General features: G+C 38.9%; 2 protein-coding genes across 11 annotated transcripts in view; both read right to left on the bottom strand.

The window, feature by feature from the left end:
- The window catches only part of Arhgef9 (Cdc42 guanine nucleotide exchange factor 9), a 542919-nt gene that overhangs the window by 121610 nt on the left and 397132 nt on the right, over positions 1 to 24177 (bottom strand). The window contains exon 1 of one of the 10 annotated variants that reach the window (XM_071606166.1): positions 3361 to 3378. The exons of 7 other annotated variants lie outside the window; for them this stretch is intronic. Coding sequence is in view for 1 of the 3 variants with exons in the window: in XM_071606162.1 (XP_071462263.1) it covers positions 2457 to 2465 (9 nt within the window). In the remaining 2 variants the exon portion in view is untranslated. Of the gene's footprint in view, positions 1 to 2456; positions 2559 to 3360; positions 3379 to 24177 lie in introns of those variants that run through there. 2 more of the 10 variants (XM_027935831.2, XM_071606162.1) reach the window with 2 other exon arrangements.
- Positions 2676 to 3316, bottom strand: LOC114093093 (uncharacterized). The gene has a single exon (XM_071606167.1). The coding sequence runs from the start codon at positions 2853 to 2855 to the stop codon at positions 2676 to 2678; it is 180 nt and encodes a 59-aa protein (XP_071462268.1). The 5' UTR covers positions 2856 to 3316.

Below are 24177 nucleotides of genomic sequence, written 5' to 3'. Positions count from 1 at the left end.
ATCCTAGTCCCATTTAAATCCTCACAAGGAGGCCATTCAGAACTGTGGAACTCAGTGCTGTCTTTCCTCATTCCTACCACCACCACCCTCCATCCACACTCAGGAGTGTGCACCCACACAAACACAGAGAAAGGCGTACACACACTCCCACAAACATACTGCTACCACCCCAGACACATACATTCCAAAAGGCTTTTTGCCAAGGGTCTGTTAAGCACCCAGGGGGGAAGGCATTTCATGATACTACTTAGTCATAAGCCAGGTTCAAAGATTAGTCTTAGAAATCCATTCTCCCTTTAGAGAAAATAAAAAGTCCAAAAAAATGTCAGTGTTGCAACCCCCATTTCCTTACCACATAGGAAGGACAAAAATTCCTTAGGTGAAATTCTCCAGATATTAGTAAAAATATTCAGCCTCTCCTCCCATCATCTCTTAATTAACATATCAGTATCCTTTTCACTTGACTTTCCAGTCAAGGGGGATGAACTGGAAAGTACTTATGGGTGCCCAAATTATAGAAAGCAAGAACTTGGAAGTCAACTAACTAGTCCAATCATTTCAAAATGTCAATGTTACAGGGAATCCCAAACCCACTGAGGAAGGAAAAAAATTCCCCAAGGTCAAATAGCCACTGAATGAAGAAAATTCCAGTCTGCAGCTGCCCAGTCTTTTCCCCATTCTCCAACACTGTCTAAAAACAAAGTACCAGGTAAGACAGAATCTTACTTTAAATAATATCTCTCGGAGCTAACAGATTGAAAAATAAACAACTCACTAGATTCTTTGCAAAGAAACAAGTTCTTGGTTCCACACAAGGGGTCTTCACAAAGAGACCAAAGAGTAATCAATAATAATCAATGCCAGCAAACCTCCCAGATCATGTTTATACCGTGGTACGAAAGAAGAAAAAAAACATAAAAACACAACTCAGCCTCTCACCCACACTGAGTCAATAAGAATGTGCTTTGAGGCTCAAAATCTTGACTGACGCCATTAAATAACTCTGGGTCCTGTAGTGAGAACAATTAGAAGGACCCCTTCACAGCCCCTCTCCCTTTATAATCAGTTCCAAAGAGATTCAACAAAATGGCATGGAACTTGACAGCATAATACCAGCAGATTTGCATATCATACATGAGCAGCCACCCACATTAGTGTAGGGGGAGAATGTGTGTGGATGTGTATGAACCCTGATTCATTGCTACATGAGCCAGAAATAGCAATATTTCAAGTCAGGTAAGCAATGGAATGAGGAAGACCTGCCTACATCAACAAAGGAGAAAAAAAGTAATGTGTACACTAGCATCAGAAACAAAATTTTCCTAGTTTTTCCAAGAGCTTTTTTAGCAGAAACAGAAATATAAAAATAATAACAGCAACCACCACCATGATATGATACAAACAAGCAGACATATCTCAAATTGGAATGTAGCTTCCAGCTCATGTTTCCTGAGCTCTCATCCCATTTCATCTAGACCTCTTTTTAGTGCTCAAAACTCAATTTAGCACATTACATACATTCAGTTATGGTAATGTGTCAATTAGACCTGTGCTCTTAAAGCAACAAACCAAAGAATACCACCACTACTTTGTCATCAAAGCAATCAAGTTCTATTTAGAATGTAGTTCAAGAACATTATTGCAAGTTACCCCAAAGGAGACACATCCAATACTATTATTCCCAAGGTAGGTAAAAAGCTGGATTTTGTTTTTTGGATGAGAATCAGAAAAAATCCTCAAACTCAAATCCAGGGGTACAATCTCTGGGGAAAGAAGCCCAAACATGTCTTATCAAAGTCCTCTCTTGCCAATTCAAAAGATCAGAGAACATTTTTATATCCCATTCCATGATTCCAAAGAAATTTATATTTAATGCTTTAAGAAATACTTTAAAGGTGGCTTCTTTCCAAATTGGAAACTGTGAACCCTGGACAGCAAATTGAGATTCAAAGGACAGAGTCACCAACTGCCAGCTCAAGGAACCCCACCGCGTCACTTCCCAAATTCTTGCTTCTCATTATAGATTAAAGAATCATTTTCCCTAAATCCATTTCTTGCATCGATTTTTCCCTTCTAAATATCCAGTGCACAACTGCCATTCCTAAGATCCAAAAATTCATCATGCTCTTCCACAATCCCCTTCCCCCTTACCCCCACCTCAAACAAACCCAAATGCACTCCAGATGGCAAGAGACAAATTTTGAATAAAATTCCCCAATGGAGTTTAAAGGTAGTTTTCAAGAAAATGAGTTGACAAGACACCACAAACAGAGAAGCCACTGTTAAGGACGCAGAGCTTGCCCCATGAACGTCACATAGATGGAGGATGCACACACGCATGCACACTTAAAATAGAAAACATTTCTTTATCAAAAAATTTCACTCAAGCAATAAGCAACTACACTCACAGGCATACTTAAAAGACATGACAAAAGATTTAGGGAGAGATAATATACCAACGTCATACATATCACAGCGAGGCCATGTTGAAGCTCAAAACGTTTTCCCCCCTGAATAAGAATTGCTCTTTCTCTCCCTCTCTTTCCCTGTCTCTGTCTCTGTCTCTCTCTCTCGCTCGCTCTCTCTCTTTTGCTCTCTCTCTCTTTTTTTTCTCGGTGGCTCTCGGGATGAAATCAAAGCGAGAGTTCACGACAGCTCAGGTGGCTGGACTCCATTCAGCGCGTTCCCAGGAAAAACATGAGTATGACATTGACAAGCAGGAGGACTACAATCACAGCAAAAACGACTACAGTTTGCACATCCAGGGTCATGGTGCAATGCAGAACACTGTAGTGTTCCAGGTGGGGGGCCGGCAGATTGGGAGATGTCAGTCTCTGTTCTGTCAGACTGTCCATACAGCCACCATGCTAGAAAGGAGAGGAGGAAGTCGGATGGTTAGGGAAGGGCTGGGTTTGGCGCCCGAGTTTGGTGGGGGGGGTAGGGGAGGGGGATGGGGACAGGGGCGCTTGTTTCCCCCTTCTCAGGATTGGGCTGCTATTCCTTCCCTAGCTGAGAAATCTTAGCTTGCGCTGAAGACGGCAGAGTCCAGCATTCTCTCTCGGGCGCCAAAGAAAAAGCAAAATCCTGGTTTTCAAAGGGAAAGGCGGGAGGAACCTATCAGAGGTTCTCCAGCGCCTGAGTCTGTCTGGGCGTGCGTCAGTCCGCCTGCCTGGCTAGCGGTCAGTCTCAGTCTCCCCTATTCTCTCTAACTCGCTTGCTTTCCTAAGCTGGCTTCCTTCCTTGCTCGCTCTCTTCGCGGGGCTCCAGGCTGCCAGCCACTCTTTCAAGCCCTTGCTCGCTGGCCCTCTTCCTCTCCTCTCCCCACCCCCACTTCAGCCCGTAGGCTGCCTTTTTATTCACCGAGAGACTGCAGGCGCCTGCGTGAGGCGCAGCCAGAGCGGCTGACAGGCCCACCCGCCAATAGCAGATGCTGCAGCAGCGCGTACGCTGCCTGGAGGCGGGACTTGCGCTGGCATGCTAGCAGTGGCAGCCAATCGGAGTTCCCAAGACTCCCTGAGCTGGCTTGCTCCATTCCAACGAACCCGGAGCCACTGGCAGTCAGTTTTGGCATGGGGGTGGGGAGGCTTGTTGGGGGTGGGTTGAGGGGGATGTAGAGAGGTAAAGGAGAGACTGGGAAAGAGGGAGGGAGCCTGTCAAAGGGGCTGAAGGGGAGCGAGCTTGGGCAGGGAGGGAGGAGGTGACCACAGAAAGAAAGGAAGGTGGGAAGGAGGAAGAAGAAATTGGGGCTATGATGAAGAGGGAGAAAGGTTGGGAAATGGCAGGGTAAAAGAAGAGGAGGAGGGAATAGTAATGGAAAATTGGGATAGGTAGGTAGGGCGGATGCAAATACCTTGGCAACCACTTTGGACCCTGGGCCTAGGGGGAAGCAAACGGTATTTGGCCACTGCCTAAAGTATATACAGGCAACTTACAATTAGCTATAAAAAGCTCACAATCCAGTGCTATAGGGAGAACCACATGGACATACAACAAATTATTCAAAATCCAACTCTATTTGGCTTTCTCTTATATAGAGATGCTCTGGCCCTTTCCTAATTATGGTTTCTTCACACTACGATGGTTCACTGGCACTCTTTGAGCATGCTGAGTATCCAAACGGGAAGCCAGCTCAGGGTTAAATATTTGCCACATATAAATTTTAAATAACTTACAATCTACTTGTAATAATCTCCTCATAAAGTGACCTAGTGTCTAACCCTAGAGGGGAAATGTCCTAAACTAGAGGCTGGAAGGTTTCATATTTACTTCAAGCTCTACCTCAAGCTTGCTGTGTAACTTTTGGACAACTCCTTTCCAGTATCTGGGCCTCCAAGTCTCTCTGTCACATGACGACTCATATCTGAGAATTCAGTGACACCTCAGAACCCTCATCTCAAAAAAATATACACAATTTCTGCAGTTTCATGGGCTCTAAGAGTTATGGATTACCTCATACAGAAGAACTCTCAGAGCTTTTCTTGCTCTTACATGCTGTATCCGTATAAGTTGATAAATAGATAATGGTGAGGGGTAAGAAACTGTTTTAGACAGAGATAAAACAAATTAAGTACTATAAGAGGAATGAGAATTACTTGCTAGTCTCTAGAAATCTTTGAGGCTAAAACAGTAATCCATCTTAACTGGATTATTGGAAATTCTGAATGAATTGAGGTCATAAACAAAATGGCCCCTGGCCCTACAAGATAGAATAAACTCTAAATAGGTCCCCACTTAACAAGTTTCATAGCACCACTTGTGAATGATTCTTGCCAAAACTACAAAAACCCCTGAATCAGATCAAGTGTCTAGATTCGACTATTGATGCATACACAAAGGACAGAAAATAAAAACATTTTAAACTCCCATGCAGGGATTCAGATCATAAAAATATATACTATAAAATCTGCATGACCAACAATCCAGTTCTTTACACATAAACAGTAAGAAAACAAAAAAAATTGATTGGAATGGAACTTGTATACAGATACACATTTGTGAAATTTATAAAAATCTGGAAATAACACAAACCAAATAATTGGTGATATAAAGGAATTACTATTAATTATTTAGAAATGACAATGATATTGTGGATAGACTTGACAAAATAGGGAGAATGGGAGTAAATATTTGTGACTTTCCATTTGTTCTCTTAGAAATGACATGAAAGCAAGAGCAACCAAAGGAAAAAACAGATAATTTGGACTTTATCAAAATTCAAACTTTTATGATTCAAAGGACTATCATGAGTGTGAATGGTGAACTCAAAAATAGGGGGAAATATTTGCAAATAATGTATCTTCTATCTAGAATATATAAAGAGCTCATAAAAAGAAATATAATTCAATTTAAAAATTATCAAAGTATCTGGATAGACATTATCCAAAGACATGGTCAATTAAGCACATGAATGATATTCAACCCGGTTAGCCATCAGGGAAATTTGAATTAAATACTGGAAATACAAATACAGGATACTCACTACAGCCTTGTTTGTAATGAGATATCCACACTAGATATTCACTAGAATGTAGGCTTTACAGTATATATTTTTATAATCTGTATAATGGTACTGCAATTTAAAATGTTTTTGTCCCTGTCCTCTGTGTATTCTATACATCTACATTTGGATCTAGAAGTTTGATCTAATGAATGGATAGAATCAAACAGCCAGATAATAACAAATCTCACAGAGGCTGTGGAGAAATTGAAATCCTCAAAACACAGCTAATGGAAATGTAAAATGTTGGAGCCACTTTGGAAACACTGTGATGTTTCCTCCAAAATTAAAGAGAGTTACCATTTGACCCAATAATTCTACTCCTTGGTATGTACTTATTAGAAGTAAAAATATACACACAAAAAAACTCACGCATGAATGTGTTCATAGTGGCCAAAAAGTAATAGTAATATTCATAGTAGCCGAAAGATGGAAACAATTCAAATGCCCATAACTACTGCATGTGGTAGCACACACCTCTAATCCCAGCAACTTGGGAGGTTGAGACAGGAGGATTGCAAGTTGGAAATCAGACTGGGCAACTTAGCAAGACCCTGTCTCAAAATAATAGTTTATCAAAAGCTAGGGATGAACCAGGCATGGTGGTGCACCCCTGCACTCCCAGCAGCTCAGAAGGCTGAGACAGGAGGATCATGAGTTCAAAGTCAGCCTCAGCAAAAAGCAAGGTGCTAAGCAACTCAGTGAGACCCTGTCTCTAAATAAAATACAAAATAGGGCTGGGGATGTGGCTTAGTAGTTGAGTGCTCCTGAGTTCAATCCCTGGTCCCAAAAAATAAACAAATAAATAATGAAAAGGCTAGGGATATAGCTCAGTGGTAAAGTGCCCCTGGGTATGATCCCCAACCCCCCCACACACAAATCTGTCAACTGATGTATGATGGATAACCCAATGCAGTATATCCAATAAAATGGAATATTATTCAGCCATATAAATGAAATATTGATCAATGCTACAACATAGAAAAACTTTAAAAATATGCTAAATATAAAAGACAGTTCCACAAAGTTTTTCTATGATTCCTTGTATATGAAATGTCCATATATTTACAGTAAATATTGTTTCATGGAGCTTTTGGTCAGTTAAATTTATTAAGTTGTGATGTAAAATGTACTTGCTATAGCAAGTGATGTTCAAAACAACCTGAAAGCCACTCTTGTACATTATGTTGAGACAGGTGTTGGCTATCCATAATGTAAGCAAGTAGAATTTTTCTCCATGTCTTTGCAAGTTTAATCTTATCCTGTCACTATTTCTCTAATATCTTTTGACCCATTCGTGCTTGATAACTGGCTTTATACTGTCATCCTATAGAAACCTGGAAACTTCTGTGAATATAAACAACTTGTTGCTAAATCTCATGGCCACGTGTCCATCTTTATTTTTCCTGGGTTCTCTCACATTGGATTCCATTGATGCCTCCCTCTTTCCTGAAATGTTTGTTTGCCTTGGGGACACCATCTAAAGGATCTGTCTGGTTTATTGTCTTGGCTTTTTGTCTGGGTTCTTCTTCATTCAGTCATTAATGCCATGATTTATCAAGATTCTTCTAATGCCATGACTCTTTTCTTCTCATTCTGTACTTGCCTTGACTGGGTTCATCTATTTCCAAGGCTTGAACAACCACTGCTTTTACATACTGATGTACCTCCTTTAAATAAAATTAATGCACACCAGTAACAAAAATCCACATAGGCCCTTGCTTGCAGAGAGACTCTCTTTCTACTTAAGTAATCTCAGGTACTTCTTTTGGACTACAGAGATGAATCTCTGTTTTCTGGATATCTTCTACTGAATATCTCACAAGTATTTCAAACTTTATAAGTCCAAAATTGAAGTCATTTTCTCTCTCCCACCCCTAGAAGTTTTCTTCTTCAAAAGTTCTCTTGGGGATTATAGTCACATAGTGAACTAGCCAGAGGATATTTTAGCCCTGTCTCTCCATCACCTCATCCAAAGTCAACTTGTCCCCAAGTCCCATTGATTCTCTTCCTCTTTTATCTTTTCATTTGTCCCTTTCTCTCCCTCCTCCACCCTCTCTCTCTCTCTCTGCTACCAGTTCCTTTAATTAGTTCTTCATCATCTCTGGTCTATTACAATTAATTACCTGGTCTTTTGTGCTGCTCTCCCTCTGCAACTCAGCCTCTACTTTCCTGACCAATTTATTTACCTCAAAAGCAGTTCTGCTCTTATCGGACTATGGTTTGTTTGCTAAAGATCTGTGTCATCCTCCTTCTAGCCTAATTTCCTGTATTGCTAAAAAACTAAACCCCATAAACTACAACAAACTGGCATTTCCAAGACTTCTTTGCAGTCACTTTTCTTAATTTGATAGAATTCTGCCAGTCTCATACACATGCCCAATATTTGGAAGAAGTTGGTGAGGCAGAAACCATATCTCTCAAACTTCTGTTAGCAAGCACAACAATGGAGGTACTGAGGTTTTCTGTGATTGTGTTACCATAAATCTTAACTAGCTCTGCATTTTGAGTGCCAGAGAATGAGATTTTATTTTCCTTTGAGAATCTGGCAGATATGATAGTCCTCTACCCAATGGTTAGGGCAGTAGCAGTGTCCTGATTCCCAAGTCACAGATATGGTAAAGTGCTCCCAGAGTCCTTGATCCCTTACCTTCCTGTTTGTGGCAGTGATAGATGCTACTCTGCTATTGTTCTGGGAGTCATTTATGGAAGCCCAACCTAAAACTTGCGCCTCTGTCCCTTCCACCAATTTTGTAAGCACCTGATTTTCTGTATTAAGATGTTTTCTACTGAAAAGAACTAGAGTGCATTATTTTCTGCAGCTGAAATCTGTCTTGAATTACTCTTCTGCTCAAATGTCTTCAGTGGTTCTCCACTATCCCTAAGGCACATTCTATAGCATGACATACACTCTCCTGCCCATAAGGTATCCTTTGGCCTCTCAGATCTTGCCAATGCCCTCTCATTCTCTATTCTTTAGCTACATAGAATGTACAGTAATTCTGACAACCCACTAGGTTATCTTACCTTCGAGCCTAGGTAACTGTTGTTCTCTTTCTCTAGCCCTTTACTTCAAACCTCAGCTCAGGTGCTACCTCCTCTAGAAGGCTTTCTCTGATGCACCCCCTGCCAAATATTCTGGATGATATTCTTCTCAGACACCATATTTGTTGTATCTTTCACTGGAATGTGGAGAGAGAAGGACAGATATTATGCCTGTCTTATTCATTTCTTTCTCTCCTATGCCCAGCACATCACCTGGCATTTAGCACATGCTTCATAAACACCTATTGAATGAAAGAATGTCTTCTTCATCCTCTGTCACCACTCAAAGAATCCCATCTTCCACCTATAGAGGTCAAGACCTTATGAGACCACACAGAAAACATAAATTTTATGTTCCAGGTTCCCAGAGAAGGGAAGTAATTTGTCCAAAATGATACCACTAATTGTTAACAAAGTGGGAAGTGGAACCTATGTATCATGAGTCTCAAAAGTTCTTTTGAAAGAACTCACAATTTCAGCCATGGACTTTGACCTTAGCTCTGTCTGTGTGGGGGTAGCTTTCTGAATTAGGTTCCCATTCAAGTCGACTCACAATTTTAAAAAAGTAGGAGTTCCTCACGTTTTGAATAGCTCTTTTATTGACATGTTTCAAGGAATCAGAGAATCTCTTACTCTAGCACAACCCCAAGTCCATCCTTCAGTCCCTTCTGCAACATCTTGTTTATCTAGTCTCAGTTCCAACATCCACAACAATAGAGAGGATCCTATCAAGATAGCCATTTAATCTTTGGGACAATCTCAGTTGGCAGAAATTTATTCAATGTCTTTGATCTAGAAATTATCAGCATTTCTGCCACAGCCACAGATGAGAAACTAATCACTCCATGAAAGTGTTTGGAATGTATATACTCCCAAATTCACACTATTTCATAGTGCTAAAAGCAGTTAGTTAAACAGTAATGATAATAACAGCTTACATGAAGTATTCTAAGCCCTTTTAATGTATTAATTCTCTCAAATTTCACAATAATCCTATAGGACATATACTATTACGTATGTCTTTATATTATACATGAGAAACCTAAGCAGAGTGAAGCTAAATGATTTGCCCAAGGTTACATGGTTAGTAAGAGGTGGAGACTATATGCAAAACTAGACAGTCTGGCTCCAGAGTCTGTTCTCCTAAACACTGTGCTATATAAATGCTACTAGATGATACATGTCTCAAATTTCAAAAGCACCTGTTAAAACATCTCCTGGAATATTACTCAGCCATAAAGAAGAATGAAATTATGGCATTTGACAGTAAATGGATGAAACTGGAGACTATCATGCTAAATAAAATAAGCCAATCCCCCCGAAACCAAAGGCCAAATGTTCTCTCTGATATGAGGATGCTGACTCCCAATAGATTGGGTGGGGGAGAAGGGGAGGTTTACCCAATTGGACAGGGTGGAGTAGGGGGAAGGGAGTGGGGATGGGAATGGGAAGAGCAGAGAATGAATTGGACATAACTTTCCTATATTTATATATGAATATGTGACCAGTGAAACTCCACATTATATACAACCACAAAAATGGGAAGTTATGCTCCATGCATATATGATATGTCAAAATACCTTCTACTGTCATGTATAATTAAAAATAACAAATAAAAAAGATGTCTCCTGTGTCAAAGGAATAAATTGTTTCAATGTCCTGATCTGGGCCTCAGTGTTGTACCTCCCAGATCAAAGATCTCTAGGTTGGAAACCTTTGCCTTCTATCAGGGAAAAGGCAATTTCTGACTTGCCTTTGCTTCTCATGCTTCAAACAGCTCCCAAATTCCCACTTCTTCCAGGAGTACTTTCAAGAAAAGTTCCAATTTTTGTCCTAATCTCTCCCACACTGCCACTCACTTATGTGTCCATTCGGCCCCCACCTCAGCCACCCCATTATTCCCTGATGCTTGCCACAGGCAGTCTGCAGATATTGAATCCAGTTTGTTCATCATCTTGGTTACTTATGTGACTAAATGCTCTTGTACATTCATTCATGTCAGTTTTATTAAAGACAGTCAACTCCCTTGAGGACAAGAACTCCAATTTAGCTCAATTATTTAGCATAGAGATCTCCAATCCTCCAAAGTCAGTTCAATTCAATAAGCACTCATTCTGACAGGTAAGTGGTGCAGAGAGGCTCTCAGGGAGCTTATAGTCTAACTGAGGAGATAGTTGATGATGCACATAATTTCAGTGTCATACAATGTGTCCCATGCACAATCAGATAATAAATAAATAAGATTGTTAATGATTATGGAATAAATCATAGAATTTCATGCTCAAAGGGGAAAATGGTCATCTTCACCCAACATACCTACATAAGAATCCTTTTCACAATACACATGATAAAGAAGAGGGAAGAGAAGGAAGAGAAAATACTTTTGGTATACATGGAGCTAGGCCATTAAACATGTTATTTTATTTAATTATTTCCAGAAGTCTGAGAAGAGGAACTGTTATCACAATTTTAAACACTAAGAAATTATAGCTCAGAGTATTTACATCATTTGCCTATAGCTATACAAGTAGGATGTAGCAGTAGCAGGATTTAAACTGAGATTCATTTTCAAATCAAACCCCTTTTCTCCACTAACTTTAATAAGTTTTGTCCAGCAGCTTCTGAAATATTCAGTAATAGGAAATTCATTCTGAAGCTTTCAAAGCCATTATTTAAGTTTAGCTGAAATTTACTACCCAATGGTTTCTGTCCATTTGTTAGAGTGCTACAATCTGACACATGACAAAAAAAAAAAAAAAAAAAACAAGAATAAAAGCCATGTCTTTGTAAGCAGTAGTTCTCTTGAAGTGTTTGAAGATATCAATAGTGGGTCCAAAGCCCAATTTCTCCTAAATACCCCCACTGTGTTGGTGTGTGCACATACACATTTTCCATAAAGTAAACATGAACTTTACTTTAAGTTGTACTGTAGCATGGTTGTCAATACTTTCCCTAGGCTGCTTGCTTTTCAGTCTACATCCGTCAGAACATATATCCAAGCATCCAGCTGGGAATAACAATGGGGAGTAGGGTGGGACTGTCACCTCCCTTATCAGGAACACTGGTTTTCCTGTTAATGCACTAAGAGTTACCAGTGAGCTCATATTAACTGAAAATGGATGATGCTCAAAGGTACTATTGTGCCTCTACAATGCTTTGAAAAGCTCATGGCAGAGTGAAAAGAACAGTGGATAAGAAGTTAAAATGTTGAAATGTAAGCCTAGCCTTTGCTTTTTGGTAACTGTGTTAACTCTGACAAGTTTCTTAACTTCCCTAAAGCTCAAAAAGCTGTCTTGTCTACAGCTGTAACTTAAAATAAAGCATCCATTGTTTTAAGTCTTCAACAGCCTTACTGCAGATGTGGCAGTATGGGTTTGGTCTCAGGTAGTATCCTAAACAAAGGGTGATGGGTAATTAGCTTAAGTTAAAGAATTTGGTTGCATATAATTGAGCGGTGGGGCTATAGTTTTAGGGCAAAACTCAGACATAGGATTATGAATTTAACTCTTGCCTGAAGACTTTTCTCCTAGCTATCTATAAGTTTTGCTCTTTCACCTCCTTAAAAAGAGTTCTTTTTTATACTGTCATGTATAACTAAATAGAAGAAAATTTTTAAAAAAATTAACAAGAGTTTTTCCTGACCACCCTAACATGATATTACCACATCACTCTTTAACTTACTTTTCTCTCACAGCCTTATTATGCTTTAAATATTATATAATTCTTTTTTATTGGTCTACTGGCTTCCTTTCTAAAATGGAAACTCCATGAAGGCAGAGATGTTTTTGTTTGTTGCTCCTTCTCCAGCACCTAAAATAGTGCTTAGCAATAAATAAATATATATTAAATTACTGACTAAATGAAGACCAATGCATAGCCCTGCTGACTCAATGTAGTATGCAGAGAAAGTCTATCATGAAAAATATTTTCTACTGCCGCCTCTGAATGCCAGCCTTTGCCCCTCCCCAACCTCCCAGGGCCATGTTTCATAAGAACCCCTCCAAAAGGGAGTCAAAGGTCTAGACTACAATCTGAAAATCTTAGGGCCTCTTCAGTTTTCATTTCCCTACTGGCAAGGACACCACTCTAAACAACCACCCAGAGGCCATACCTCAGGAAATGCTGCCTATACCGCCCTCCTGTGGCCAACAACTAAAGAAATATCTGAATAAATACCCAGGAACCGCAGTTTCCTCCTGTTCCTTTGCACAGATCTATTTCAGTCCTATTTCACATTTATTTTGGGCCTATTTCAGTTCTATTTCAAACAAGCTAGTGGGCCAGACCATCTGTCACTACTCAGGGTAGAGAGAGGACTGGTTGGAAAAGAACAGCAAGGGTCTGTCTAAAAGCCCCTTGAGAAGAAATAACAATGATTTTCTGTCAGGCTTAGGATCTTTCTGGGGCAGCCAAAACCAATCATGAATCAATTCAAGACTGATATGAGCAGTCAATTCTTTTTCAGTATCAAGACCCAGTATTTAGTTTTTCAGCCTGATCTCCAGGATAGTTCTATTCTTGGACCTCAAGACTCATTATTCAAGCAGCTACCCCATCTGACCTCCATGCCCAGGTTTTATTTATTTACAGGCTTCATTTCAACTGTAAGCCACTGGAAATTCAGGACACTAAACATTTATCATCAAATTAAGCATGGACCTTTGCTTCTAAGTGATGCTTAACAAGAATTACATATGTAAAGCAGGTAGGTTGATAGGCATTTATACAGAATGATAGGAAGAAGATAAAATTACAAAAGGAGGAAGAGGGTTAGTTGAGCTGGAGGGTTTGTAAGAAGCTGGATTGCGTCAAAGGGAGGCTAAGGAAAGGAATTGTATTTTCTGAAGATGTCCCAGATTTTTCAACAATGATACTCTGAGTGAAAATGTTACAATAAGGCTGGGTATCACCAAAGCTTGGTAAAGAAAAGTATGCAGGACACGTAGATGGTTAGAAGCTTGTGAAAATTCATGAAGGCCCACCTAAGATTATTGAAGTTCTCTGCAGACTTAAAGGAAGAGATGTCAAAGACATATTATGTAAAAACAGCCAGATGCAGAGTAGTATGTATGATATATTATCTTCAGGTAAACCAAAGGGAAAATAAATATATCTCTTTCTAAATCTGCATTTAAAAACCTCTGGGAGGATACACAAAAAGCTATAGTAGAGCTGGTAAACTCTGATGAGTGGATAGAAAACATCCTCTACATACATTTTTAAGTTGAATTTTGTTTTACCGTGTGGATATACCATCCATTCAAATATTAAACATAAAAATGTTAAATATGCTGTATGGACTTAATAAGTCTGTATTTGTCTCTCTGTCTCTCTCTCTGTCTCTGTCTCTCTCTCTCTTTCTCTCCTATTAACTTAGCTGAGCTGTGTAAATAAAACCCTAGATTTAGAATCAGTCTAAGTCTAGATTGATAGTTGAGAACACAGGCTTGGGGCTGGGGTTGTAGCTCAATGGTAGAGCCCTTGCCTAGCATGTGTGAGGCACTAGGCTCAATTCTCAACACTGCATATCAATAAATAAATAAAAATAAAGGTCAATTGACAACTAAAAAGACTAAAAAAGAACATAGGCTCTCAAGCCATACCGCGGATATCCAACCCTAGTTCTGTCCATTGCTAGTTGTGTGGCCCTGATTAAGTTATTTAATGTCCTTAAACTTCTGTTTTCTCATTAAAATGCAGAGGTTAGTTGAATGTCCTGATATTCTTTCTGTCCTTCATTCTGAGCAAACCCCAGATTCACAGTCACCTGGTTTCCTCACCTGCAAAAGAGAGATTAATGCGGTTGGTTGTGATGGGTTAATGAGGGCATGCATATAAAGCACTTAGAACAATTCCTGACATACAATATTGCTCAATAAATGCTAATAAATAATATTTTTGAGGATTTGAATATGTATGTTCCTAACTTCAGGCAAATGATATACTCTCTGAATCTCAGTTTCCTCATCTATAAATGACTCAAATAATGCCTGCCACAGAGATGAATGATATAATGATTTGAAAGTGCTCTATGGAATAAAAACTTCAGTTAGGATGTGAAGAAATTCCACAGTTGACAAAAGTAGGTACTATATGAAGATTCCATCTATTTGAGGCGATCTACTCCTACCTCCAGCATTCAGAGTGAGGTCCTACCTCACAGGCATGTGTAGGTCTTTAAAGGTCATGAGTCATTTGTGCATTAAGTGTCAAGAAATGAGTCCCAGTTCCCACTTCCCAAAAACAGAGTGGCCAAAAGGGGCTGCACACCAGTCACTCCATCGCAAGATGCCAAGTGATTATGTTAACTGTTCCTATTTCTAGGAGGTGCTGAGACTCGGTGCTGCCCCCATTCCCCTCAGCTGCTTTTCAAAAGAGGAAAGGAAGTGGCACCAGTGCAGAAGGCTCACTCTCTCCCCTTCACACATATGCCCAGTTCACAAAGAAAAACAAGAAATAAAAAGGAAGAAAAGAAAAAAAATGAAAATTCAGTTAAGCAGTAACACAAATTCTCCAGATCCTAGCAACCACCCTTACAGTCTCACCATAATATGGCCTATTCAAACCCATTTCTGGTTTGAACCTCACAAAAGTACAAGGCGTCTGGAAAGGGGAGTTGGGGAGGGGAGGCTCATCATTTGCATTTATAGAAGAGAAGGAAAATGAATCAGCACAGATCTCCCTGCTTCATGGGAATGGAAACAACAATGGATTAAGAGTCAGAAGACCTGATTCTTGGAAAAGCATTTTATAATCTGTATGGCTGCATATATTTGGGATTTTAAGAGACTGCCGTACCAGGGCCAGGCCTGAACCCAAGTTTGCCACCCTTCAGGTCAGAACTCTTGAATTTTTACTGTACTCATAATGGAGAAGTAAGCAGCAAATAAGGATCTAAAGAAAATTATCCCCCAAGAATAACTAACTGTACCTTACATTTAAATAGAACTTCACAGCTTCCTAAATACTGTGGCCTTTTATTCCATATCAACCTCATGGCAACCTTGTGAGGGAAGTATGAAGGAAATAGGAATCTAAATTTTTAACCACCTACACACATACTTCTTTATCCCTCTGCCCTGCTGTAGTTTTTCTCTATAGCTCTTAGAACTAACATACTACATATTTTATTCAATCACTGCTGAAGCATTTATCTTCCCTACTAGAATATAGGTTCCATAAGAAAAAGATTATTGCCTGTTTTGTTTACCATTCAGTGCCTAGAATAGTGCCTGCTATATAGCAGTTGCTCAATAAGTATTACCAAATGTGTGAATTAAGGAATGATTGCATCTAGTGGGATAAAGGTTTCATTTTGCAAAAGCATAAACTAGTATTCAGAGGATTTAAGTAAGTTACCCGGGAAGCGTAATCCCCTCACCTCTCTGCCTACCTGGTTCAGCCACATCTTACCCAGACCAAAGGAAATATTTGATAAAAATACTTTTGTCCCCTCTTGGGCCAGCTCTAGGCTTGGTGGTTATGGGTGACCTAGATTTCACCCCCTTCATCAGCTCATTCATCTCCCCACAAACATTTATAGAATTTCTTCTATGTATTCAAAAGCACTCTGCTAGGCCTCATTGCCTTTTCATACCCAAACACATGTCATATGTTTGTAAAGGCTCAAAGGGTTTCCTTCAGAATTTACCCTCTCTTGAATGCAGATTGGTGAGGGAGGAAGCAGAAGAAAGTGATTTAAGTTTTCTTATTATGTGGCCTATGGATCCCTCTCTCTTCCACACTCTTCCTAGCAGTCTTTTTGACTGGAGAATTCTGTCAACCTGATAGAGATGTTGGGAAGATTAACTTAGATACACTCATGAAACAGAACAGTACCTGGCACAAATCTATGCTGGCTTGGTAAACGTGAGCATTATTCTCAAGACTTAGTGCATTCATAATTTTATTACTGGTGTCTCTCACTTTTGTAATGAAGGAGGACAGGCAAACATCCACTCCTGGCAAGTGGGGAGAGTAATGTCTAAGAAGCTACTATGGAGCTAACATACTTTTCTTATCCTTACTCTAGAGGTAGCTGTGTGGAAAAGATACTTCACTCCCTCCAGCCTTAGTTTCCCCAACTTTAAAGTAGGAAGAGTGTTGTAAGGATTACATTAATTCATGTATGTGAAGGTACTCTGAAAATGCAAAATGCCAAACAAATGTGAGGGGTTACTATTATTACTGTATTGAAATAATAGTTGTTACAAATTGAGTCCATCCTATGTGAATACAGTATACTAAGTGCCTTACATAAATTATATTACTTCATCCACACAATAGTATCAATAATCGGGCATTCCCATTATTCTGGTTACATATTTAAGATGTGAGAGTTCATTTTATGTGTCATCTTGGCTGAGCTATGGTGTCCAGATGTGCTATGGTGTCAAACATTACTCTAGAGGGGCTTGTGGCTCAGTGGTATAGTGCTTGCCTGGCACATGTGAGTCACTGGGTTTGATTCTCAGCACCACATATAAATAAATAAATAAAACAAAGGTCCACCAACAACTAAAACAAAAAAAAAATATATTTAAAAAAAACTTTATTTTCACTGGGCATGGTGGCACATGTCTGTAACCCCAGTGGCTCAGGAGTCTGAGGCAGGAGGATCGGGAGTTCAAAGCCAGCCTCAGCAAAAGCAAGATGCTACACAACTCAGTGAGACCCTAAATAAAAATATTTATTTTGTATTTTATTTATAAACAAACATTTATTTATTTGGGGATATGGCTCAGTGGCAGAATACCCTTAAATTCAATCTTCAGTACCTACCCCCCCCCAAAAAAAAAAAAAAAAAACATTCTCGGTGTTTCTGTGAAGGCAATTTTCTGGATAACATTTATATTTAAATTATATAATTTTTAATTTTTTTTCTTTCTTTGCAGTGCTAGAGATCAAACCCAGGGTCTCAGATGTACTCTACCACTGAGCTTATACTCTCAGCCCAAGATATCCACTTAAATGGATATACTTTGAGTAAAGCAGATTATTCTTTCTAATGGGTGGGTGGACCTTGTCTAATCAGTTGAAGATCTTAGTGACTCAAAGAGTGACTTTCCCTGAAGAAAAAGGAGTTCTGCCAGGAAATTGCCTTTGGACTCGGACTATAGCTCTTTCCTGGATCTTCAGCCTGCCAGACTACCCTGTATATTTTGGACTTGCACCACCAAAACTACATGAGCCAATTCCTTAAAATAAATTGCTCTTTCACTCTATGTTCATATCTTGTTGTTTTGGTTTCTCAGGAGAAGTCTGACCAATAAGTAAGGAAACTAAAACTTTAATTAAGTTATTTGCCCCAAATTACACAGCTGGTCAATGGCAAAGCCAGAAACTCCCCACTTCAATATTATTTTTCCCCTGGTCTACACCTCTCTCAATCAATACAGCAGTAAATTGCATTGATTCTAATTTCCAAATAGATGTTGATATATCAATATGGCTATATTTCTACACAGCCCCTCAAATGAGCTCCCCATCCCTACTTTAACCCTCTTTAATCTCTTCTCTACAAAGCTGGAAAAAAGTCATTTTCTCAGATCACAAAGTAGGCCTCATCGTTCTACCACTAAATTTGGAATGGAAATATCATTTGACCCAGCTATCCCACTCCTCGGTATATAACCAAAGGACTTAAAAGCAGCATACTACAGCAACACAGCCACATCAAAGTTTATTGCAGCTCAATTCACAACAGCTAAACTATAAAATCCACCTAGGTGCCCTTCAATAGATGAATGGATAAAGAAAATGTGGTCTATATACACACAATGGAGTATTAAACAGCCATATAAGAGATGATTTATGAATTTTTGCCAGTGAATGGATGGCTCTGGAGACTATCATGCTAAGTTAAATAAGCCAATTCCAAAAAAATCAAAGTTCAAAGGTTTTCTCTGATATGTGGATGCTAACCCACAACAAGAGAGGGTAGGGAGGAAAAGAATAGAAGTTCATTGGATTAGACAAAGGGAATGAAGGGAAGAGAGGGGAGATAGAAATAGGAAAGGCGGTAGAATGAATTGGACGTACTTTCTTTCCTATATTCATATATAAGTATACAACTAGTGAAACTCCACATCATGTACAACCACAAGACTGGGATCCTAATTAGAATAAGTTATACTTTATGTATGTGTAATATGTCAAAATAGACTCTACTGCCATGTATATCTAAAAAGAACAAGTAAAAAATGACCATATTATGAAAAACGATTCACAGATTCAATGCAATCTCCATAAAAATACCAACGACATTCTTCACAGAATTAGAAAAAAAAGTCCTAAAATTCACTGGGAAGAATTAAAGACTTCAAATAGCTAAAGCAATTATAAGCCAAAATGTCAATACTGGAGGCTTTTACAATACTTGACCTCAAATTATATTACAGAGTTATAAGACCAAAAACTGCAATGTACTGGCATAAAAAAAGACATAGATAGATCAATGGTAAAGAATAGAAGACACAGAGACAAACCCGCACATATACAGTCATCAATTCCTTGATAAAGGTGCTAAAAAACATATACCATAGAAAATACAACCTTTTCAACAAAAGATGCTGGGAAAACTGGTTATGGTTATGTAGAAGAATGACACTAGACCCTTACCTCTCATCCTGCAGAAAAATCAAATCAAAATGGATCAAGACCCAGGAATCAGATCACAAATTATGCAACTCCTAGAAGAAAACATAGGGACAACTCTCCGGCATAGAGGCACAGGCAATCAGGCAATGATTTTCTCAACAGGACTCTTTAAGCTCAGGGTATAATACCATGGGTCAATATATGGGATGGCAGCAAACTAAAAAGCATCTGCACAGCAAAGGACTCAATTAAGGATGTGAGGAGAGAATCTACAAAGTGGGAATCTTTGCTAACTACTCTCCTAATTCAGGATTAACTCAAAAAACACCCCCCCCCAACACAATTAATAAATGGGTAAATGAATTAAACAGATTCTTCTCAAAAGAACAACTAGAAATGTCCAGTCAATATAAAAAAACTGTTCAACATCATTAGCAATTAGGGAAACAAATCAAAACTACATTGACATTTTAGCTCACACAAGTCAGAAAGGGAGTCATCAAGAATACGAAAAATAGGGCTGGGTTTGTGGCTCAGTGGTAGAGCGCTTGCCTAGCATGTGTGAGGCACTGGGTTTGATTCTCAGCACAGCATATAAATGAATTTTTTTAAAAAAGGTCCATTGACAACTAAAAAAAATTTAAAAAGAATACTAACAATAATAAATGCTGGAGAGGATGTAGAGAAAGCATTGTTGGTGGGATTGTAAATTAGTACAACCACTATGGAAATCAGTACAGCATTATGTACAACTATAATGTACAATTAAAAATATGGAGCCTATAAAAAAGAAAAGAAATAGCATTTGCCATGTTCACAGAACTATCATATACACTGTTCATGAACATGTTCACTCATGTGATCCACACTATAACACCATGAACACATTACTATCCCCAGTTTTCAGAGGTCGTAACTTAAGCACAGAGAGATTAGATAATGTGCTTGAAGTCACACAGTTAAGACATGGTAGAGACATTCTTTGAACCCACATAGTCTGATTCCACAGCCCATGATATTGACCACTTAAACATTGCCTTTGAATTTAACAGTGCACACCCTATCTGGGTTTATAAGGTCTATATGTGAGATAATCCCTGCATGACTCTCAGCTCTCTTATCATGCCATTCACCTCCTTTTCTCCTTATATTCCAGTCATATTGGCCTTCTCCCTATACTTCAAGCATGCCAAGTTTTTCAACCAGAAGGACTTTGCATATGTTATTTCTGCTGCTTTCCCTCCATTCATAAACATGTCTCTTTATTGAATGATTGATTGATTGAAATTCCTACATAGCTGATTCAGCTTAAATGTTACTACCCTGGTATGGTAGGCAGGCCTACCTTGAAAGGATGTCTCCTCTTAGAGATAGTCCCTCTTAGAGATAGCTGAATGCATTTCTCTTTCTCATTATCTCATTTCCATTACTTGGCAGCTTTATCATTTGCAGAATTAGTCATGTTCTAACATATACACACACACATACACATACACACACACACACAAACAAAAAAACAGCATGATATGAGATTTTCAAAGCAATGGACTCCTAAGAGGAAGTCTGTCCTGGGGCCATTGGAAGCCTTTCTTAGTTTTTCCTTTAACAGAGAATACAGGAATTCTTAGGTTGAAGAATTGTTTCTTGTGAACAAAATTCCTGTTGGATCTCTTAGTACTCAAAGAAGAGGAATGCCAGGTTTGATCTAAGGTCTGAACTCAGGGCAGTGGGAAAGATCTTAACCCTGCCCACCAAATTGTGTGTCCCCTCTGTCCTGTCAAAAATAATAAATGTTCCCCTATGGGTACATAGCAGCACAATTTGCATATTCCTTTCTTGTCTATGTGTACTAATGCATGTGATTTTCTCAGTGGACTGGTAAGACAAGTGAGGCTAAGAGATAGTTTTAATATATCAATGTGATATATATTAATATATCAACATGATGCCCAGATATTTGGTTAAAAAATGTGCTCTGGGTTTGCCTGTGAGGGTGTTGATGGTTGTGATTAACATTTGAATCAGTAGGCCCAGTAAAAGCAGACTGAGTTGAGTTCACACAATGTGGTTGAGCCTCATTTGATTGATTGACAACCTGAATAGAACAAAAAGGCTGAGAAAAAGGGAACTCTTTCTGCCTGACTGCTTGAGCTGGGACATGGGTCTTTTCTGGCCTTCAGACAGAAAAATCAATTTTTCTTGAGTTTCAAGCCTGCAGGCTGGCAGGCTCAAGCATCCAGCTTAAATGTCAGTTCTGTTTCTCTGAGGAGCCTTTACTAATAATACAAGCTATCACCCTCATTTTATAGATAAGGATGCTGAACTTACATTTAGGTCTTATGTGAGATGATCCCTGCCTTACTCTCAGGACTTTTGAATTGGGCTGGACCTAAACACTTGCTCTCCTGGGTCTCCAGCTTATAGACAGTGTATTTTAGGACTTCTCAGCCTCCATAATCATGTTAGCCAAACTCACATAATGTAATAGCTATTTATCTATCTATTCACCTACCCATGTATCCATCATATCAGTTCTGTTTCTCTGAGAGGCCCTTACTAATATAAGGTATCAGTCTCATTTTGCAGATAAGAATGCTAAAGTTCAGAGAGGTTTAGTGATTAGCTAAGGACACATAGCTACAGCTGCTGGTGAAGGCAGGACTCAAATCCAGGTTAATGTAACTTGTAATCATGTTTTTCCCATGAGATTTTCACAATAAACACTTGTGTCAGAGTATTTGAATTCCTTATTGTTATACCTGTATAATTTGCCTCCAGTTATCAAATGGAATCCTTCCCCTCTGTGTCACCAAAGAAATTCTCTGCCTATTTCATTATCATTGTCTTTCCTACCAGATAAAGCTTCTGAGTGTGGCATTCAAAACCCATCATGATCTGTTTCCAGCCATAACAGAGTACCTATGAGCCATTTGTAGGGAATACTATTTATTTTGTAGCTTTATTCTTGGTTTTATGATATGTCCTCTACTTGGAACTTCTCATGTCTCATCTATATGCCTACTCCCCTCTAGAAGCCAACTCTGTTATATGAAAGGCTTAAAAGTACAGTTTAAATACCATTTCCTCTTTTTAGTCCCACTGAATCCTCTGACACCTCCCCCAACATTATCTTGCTCTCCTGTCTTCTGAACACATACAGCCCAGTTGAACTGTGTTTCTTCCCTTCTCAGTCGAAAGCTCCTTAAAGGCATAAATTGTATCTTGCTTTGACTCACCCACACTTCAGTCTGGTACAGTGTCTTAGAAATCATAGTTACTTAATAAATATCCATTTCTTAAAATATCCTGTTAAAATTCATTGCAGCATTATTTATCATGGCTAATGACTGGAAACAACCTAATTGGCTATCAATATGTAACACATTAAAATCCTATGTAGTTATACAAAAGAAGGCAATCTCTGCATGTACTGATGTAGAATAATCTCTGAGACATATTGTTAATTGGAAGGAAAATGTGAAGTATAGAATTCTTAGAATATGTTGCTATGTATGTGTGAGGTAAAGAAAATATGTGCTGGTGGTGGTGTGTGTGTGTGTGTGTGTGTGTGTGTGTGTGCATGTGTGTGACTGTGTGTGTGTTTGTAGGTATATATTTCTAAAGGCGAAGAATATCTCTTCAAGAACACCTAAGAGGGCTGGGGCTGGGGCTCAGTGGTAGAACACTTGCCTTGTATATATAAGGCACTGGGTTCGATCCTCAGCATCACATAAAAATAGAATAAATAAAATAAAGGTATTGTGTCCATCTGCAACTAAAAAACAATAAAAAAAGAACACCTAAGAGAGTGGTGACAGTGGCTGCCTCTGGGAAAAAGGACAGAATAATAGAACCAAGGAAAAGAGTGAGATTTACTACTCAACACATTACTTTCCCTACTGTTTGAGTTTTGTACCTTGAGCACGTGTTAACCTATTCATGATAATTTAATTTCTGTTATGTATCTATTACATGAGAAAGCAAATATGTTGAGTTATTAAGAATTGACATACAATTTTCTCAGATTAGCATGAAAGGACCCTGAGGAATGTAACATGATTAATCAGTGATCCTACACAGATGAAGCTGTTTCTGAGCTAACTGGGATGAGCTCTGACTCTCAAGGAAATGTAAATATAATAACAGCAAATATTTATATAGCTTTTAATCTGTACCATTTAATCTTTACAACTACATTGTGAAATAGGTATGCACTGCTGTATTATGCATTGTAAAGATAAAGACACAAAAGAGTGAATTGGGATGCCCAAGATTACACAAACAATAATGGCTAGAGAATGTATTTGATGGTTACAGGGAAAGTGGGTTTGGGTTTGGGTCTGTGGTTTTTTGTTGTTGTTGTTTTGTTTTTGTTTTTGTTTTTGGTAATGGGGATTGAACTCAGGGGCACTCAACTACTGAGCAACATCCCCAGCCCAGTTTTGATTTTTTTGTTTTTTAGAAACAGGGTCTCACTGAGTTGCTTAGCACCTTGCTTTTGCTGAGGATGGCTTTGAACTCCTGATCCTCCTGCCTCAGCCTCCCAAGCTGCTGGGATTACAGGCATGCACCACCGTGCCTGGATGGATCTGTGTTCTTAACCACTAAACTATGTCAATTTTATCACGACAGAGGGATAAAATCTAGGTGACTGTTCTTGCTACATCACCAGCACTCAGCAATTTATAAGTGATCAATAAATACATTGAATGAATAAATGAAGGGATGGATGAATGGATGGATGTGTATATAGGTAAAGTATCAGGGGAGATGAGGGAGTGGCTAATGGAATGGGTAGGTGGGTGGGTTGCAGAAAGAGTAAGACTTTTGCAATCAAGTAGATCTGGATTTGAACTCTGCTGAGGTACTTACTTTATCCCTGAGCAAAATGCTTAAGCTGTCTATCCTTGTTACTAAGCTGTACTAGAATATAAACTCTGGGAAGGTATGGATATTTTTCAATTCTGCTCCCTCTGTGTCTCTAAAGTCTAGAAGAATATTTGATACATAGTAAATGCTTAGTGAATATTTGTTAC

The sequence above is a fragment of the Marmota flaviventris genome, chromosome X (genome assembly GCF_047511675.1).
Source record: "Marmota flaviventris isolate mMarFla1 chromosome X, mMarFla1.hap1, whole genome shotgun sequence".
NCBI classification, from domain to species: Eukaryota; Metazoa; Chordata; class Mammalia; order Rodentia; family Sciuridae; genus Marmota; species Marmota flaviventris.
The sequence above is the reverse complement of the archived record's forward strand: the minus strand, read 5'-3'. Positions and strand labels throughout refer to the sequence as shown.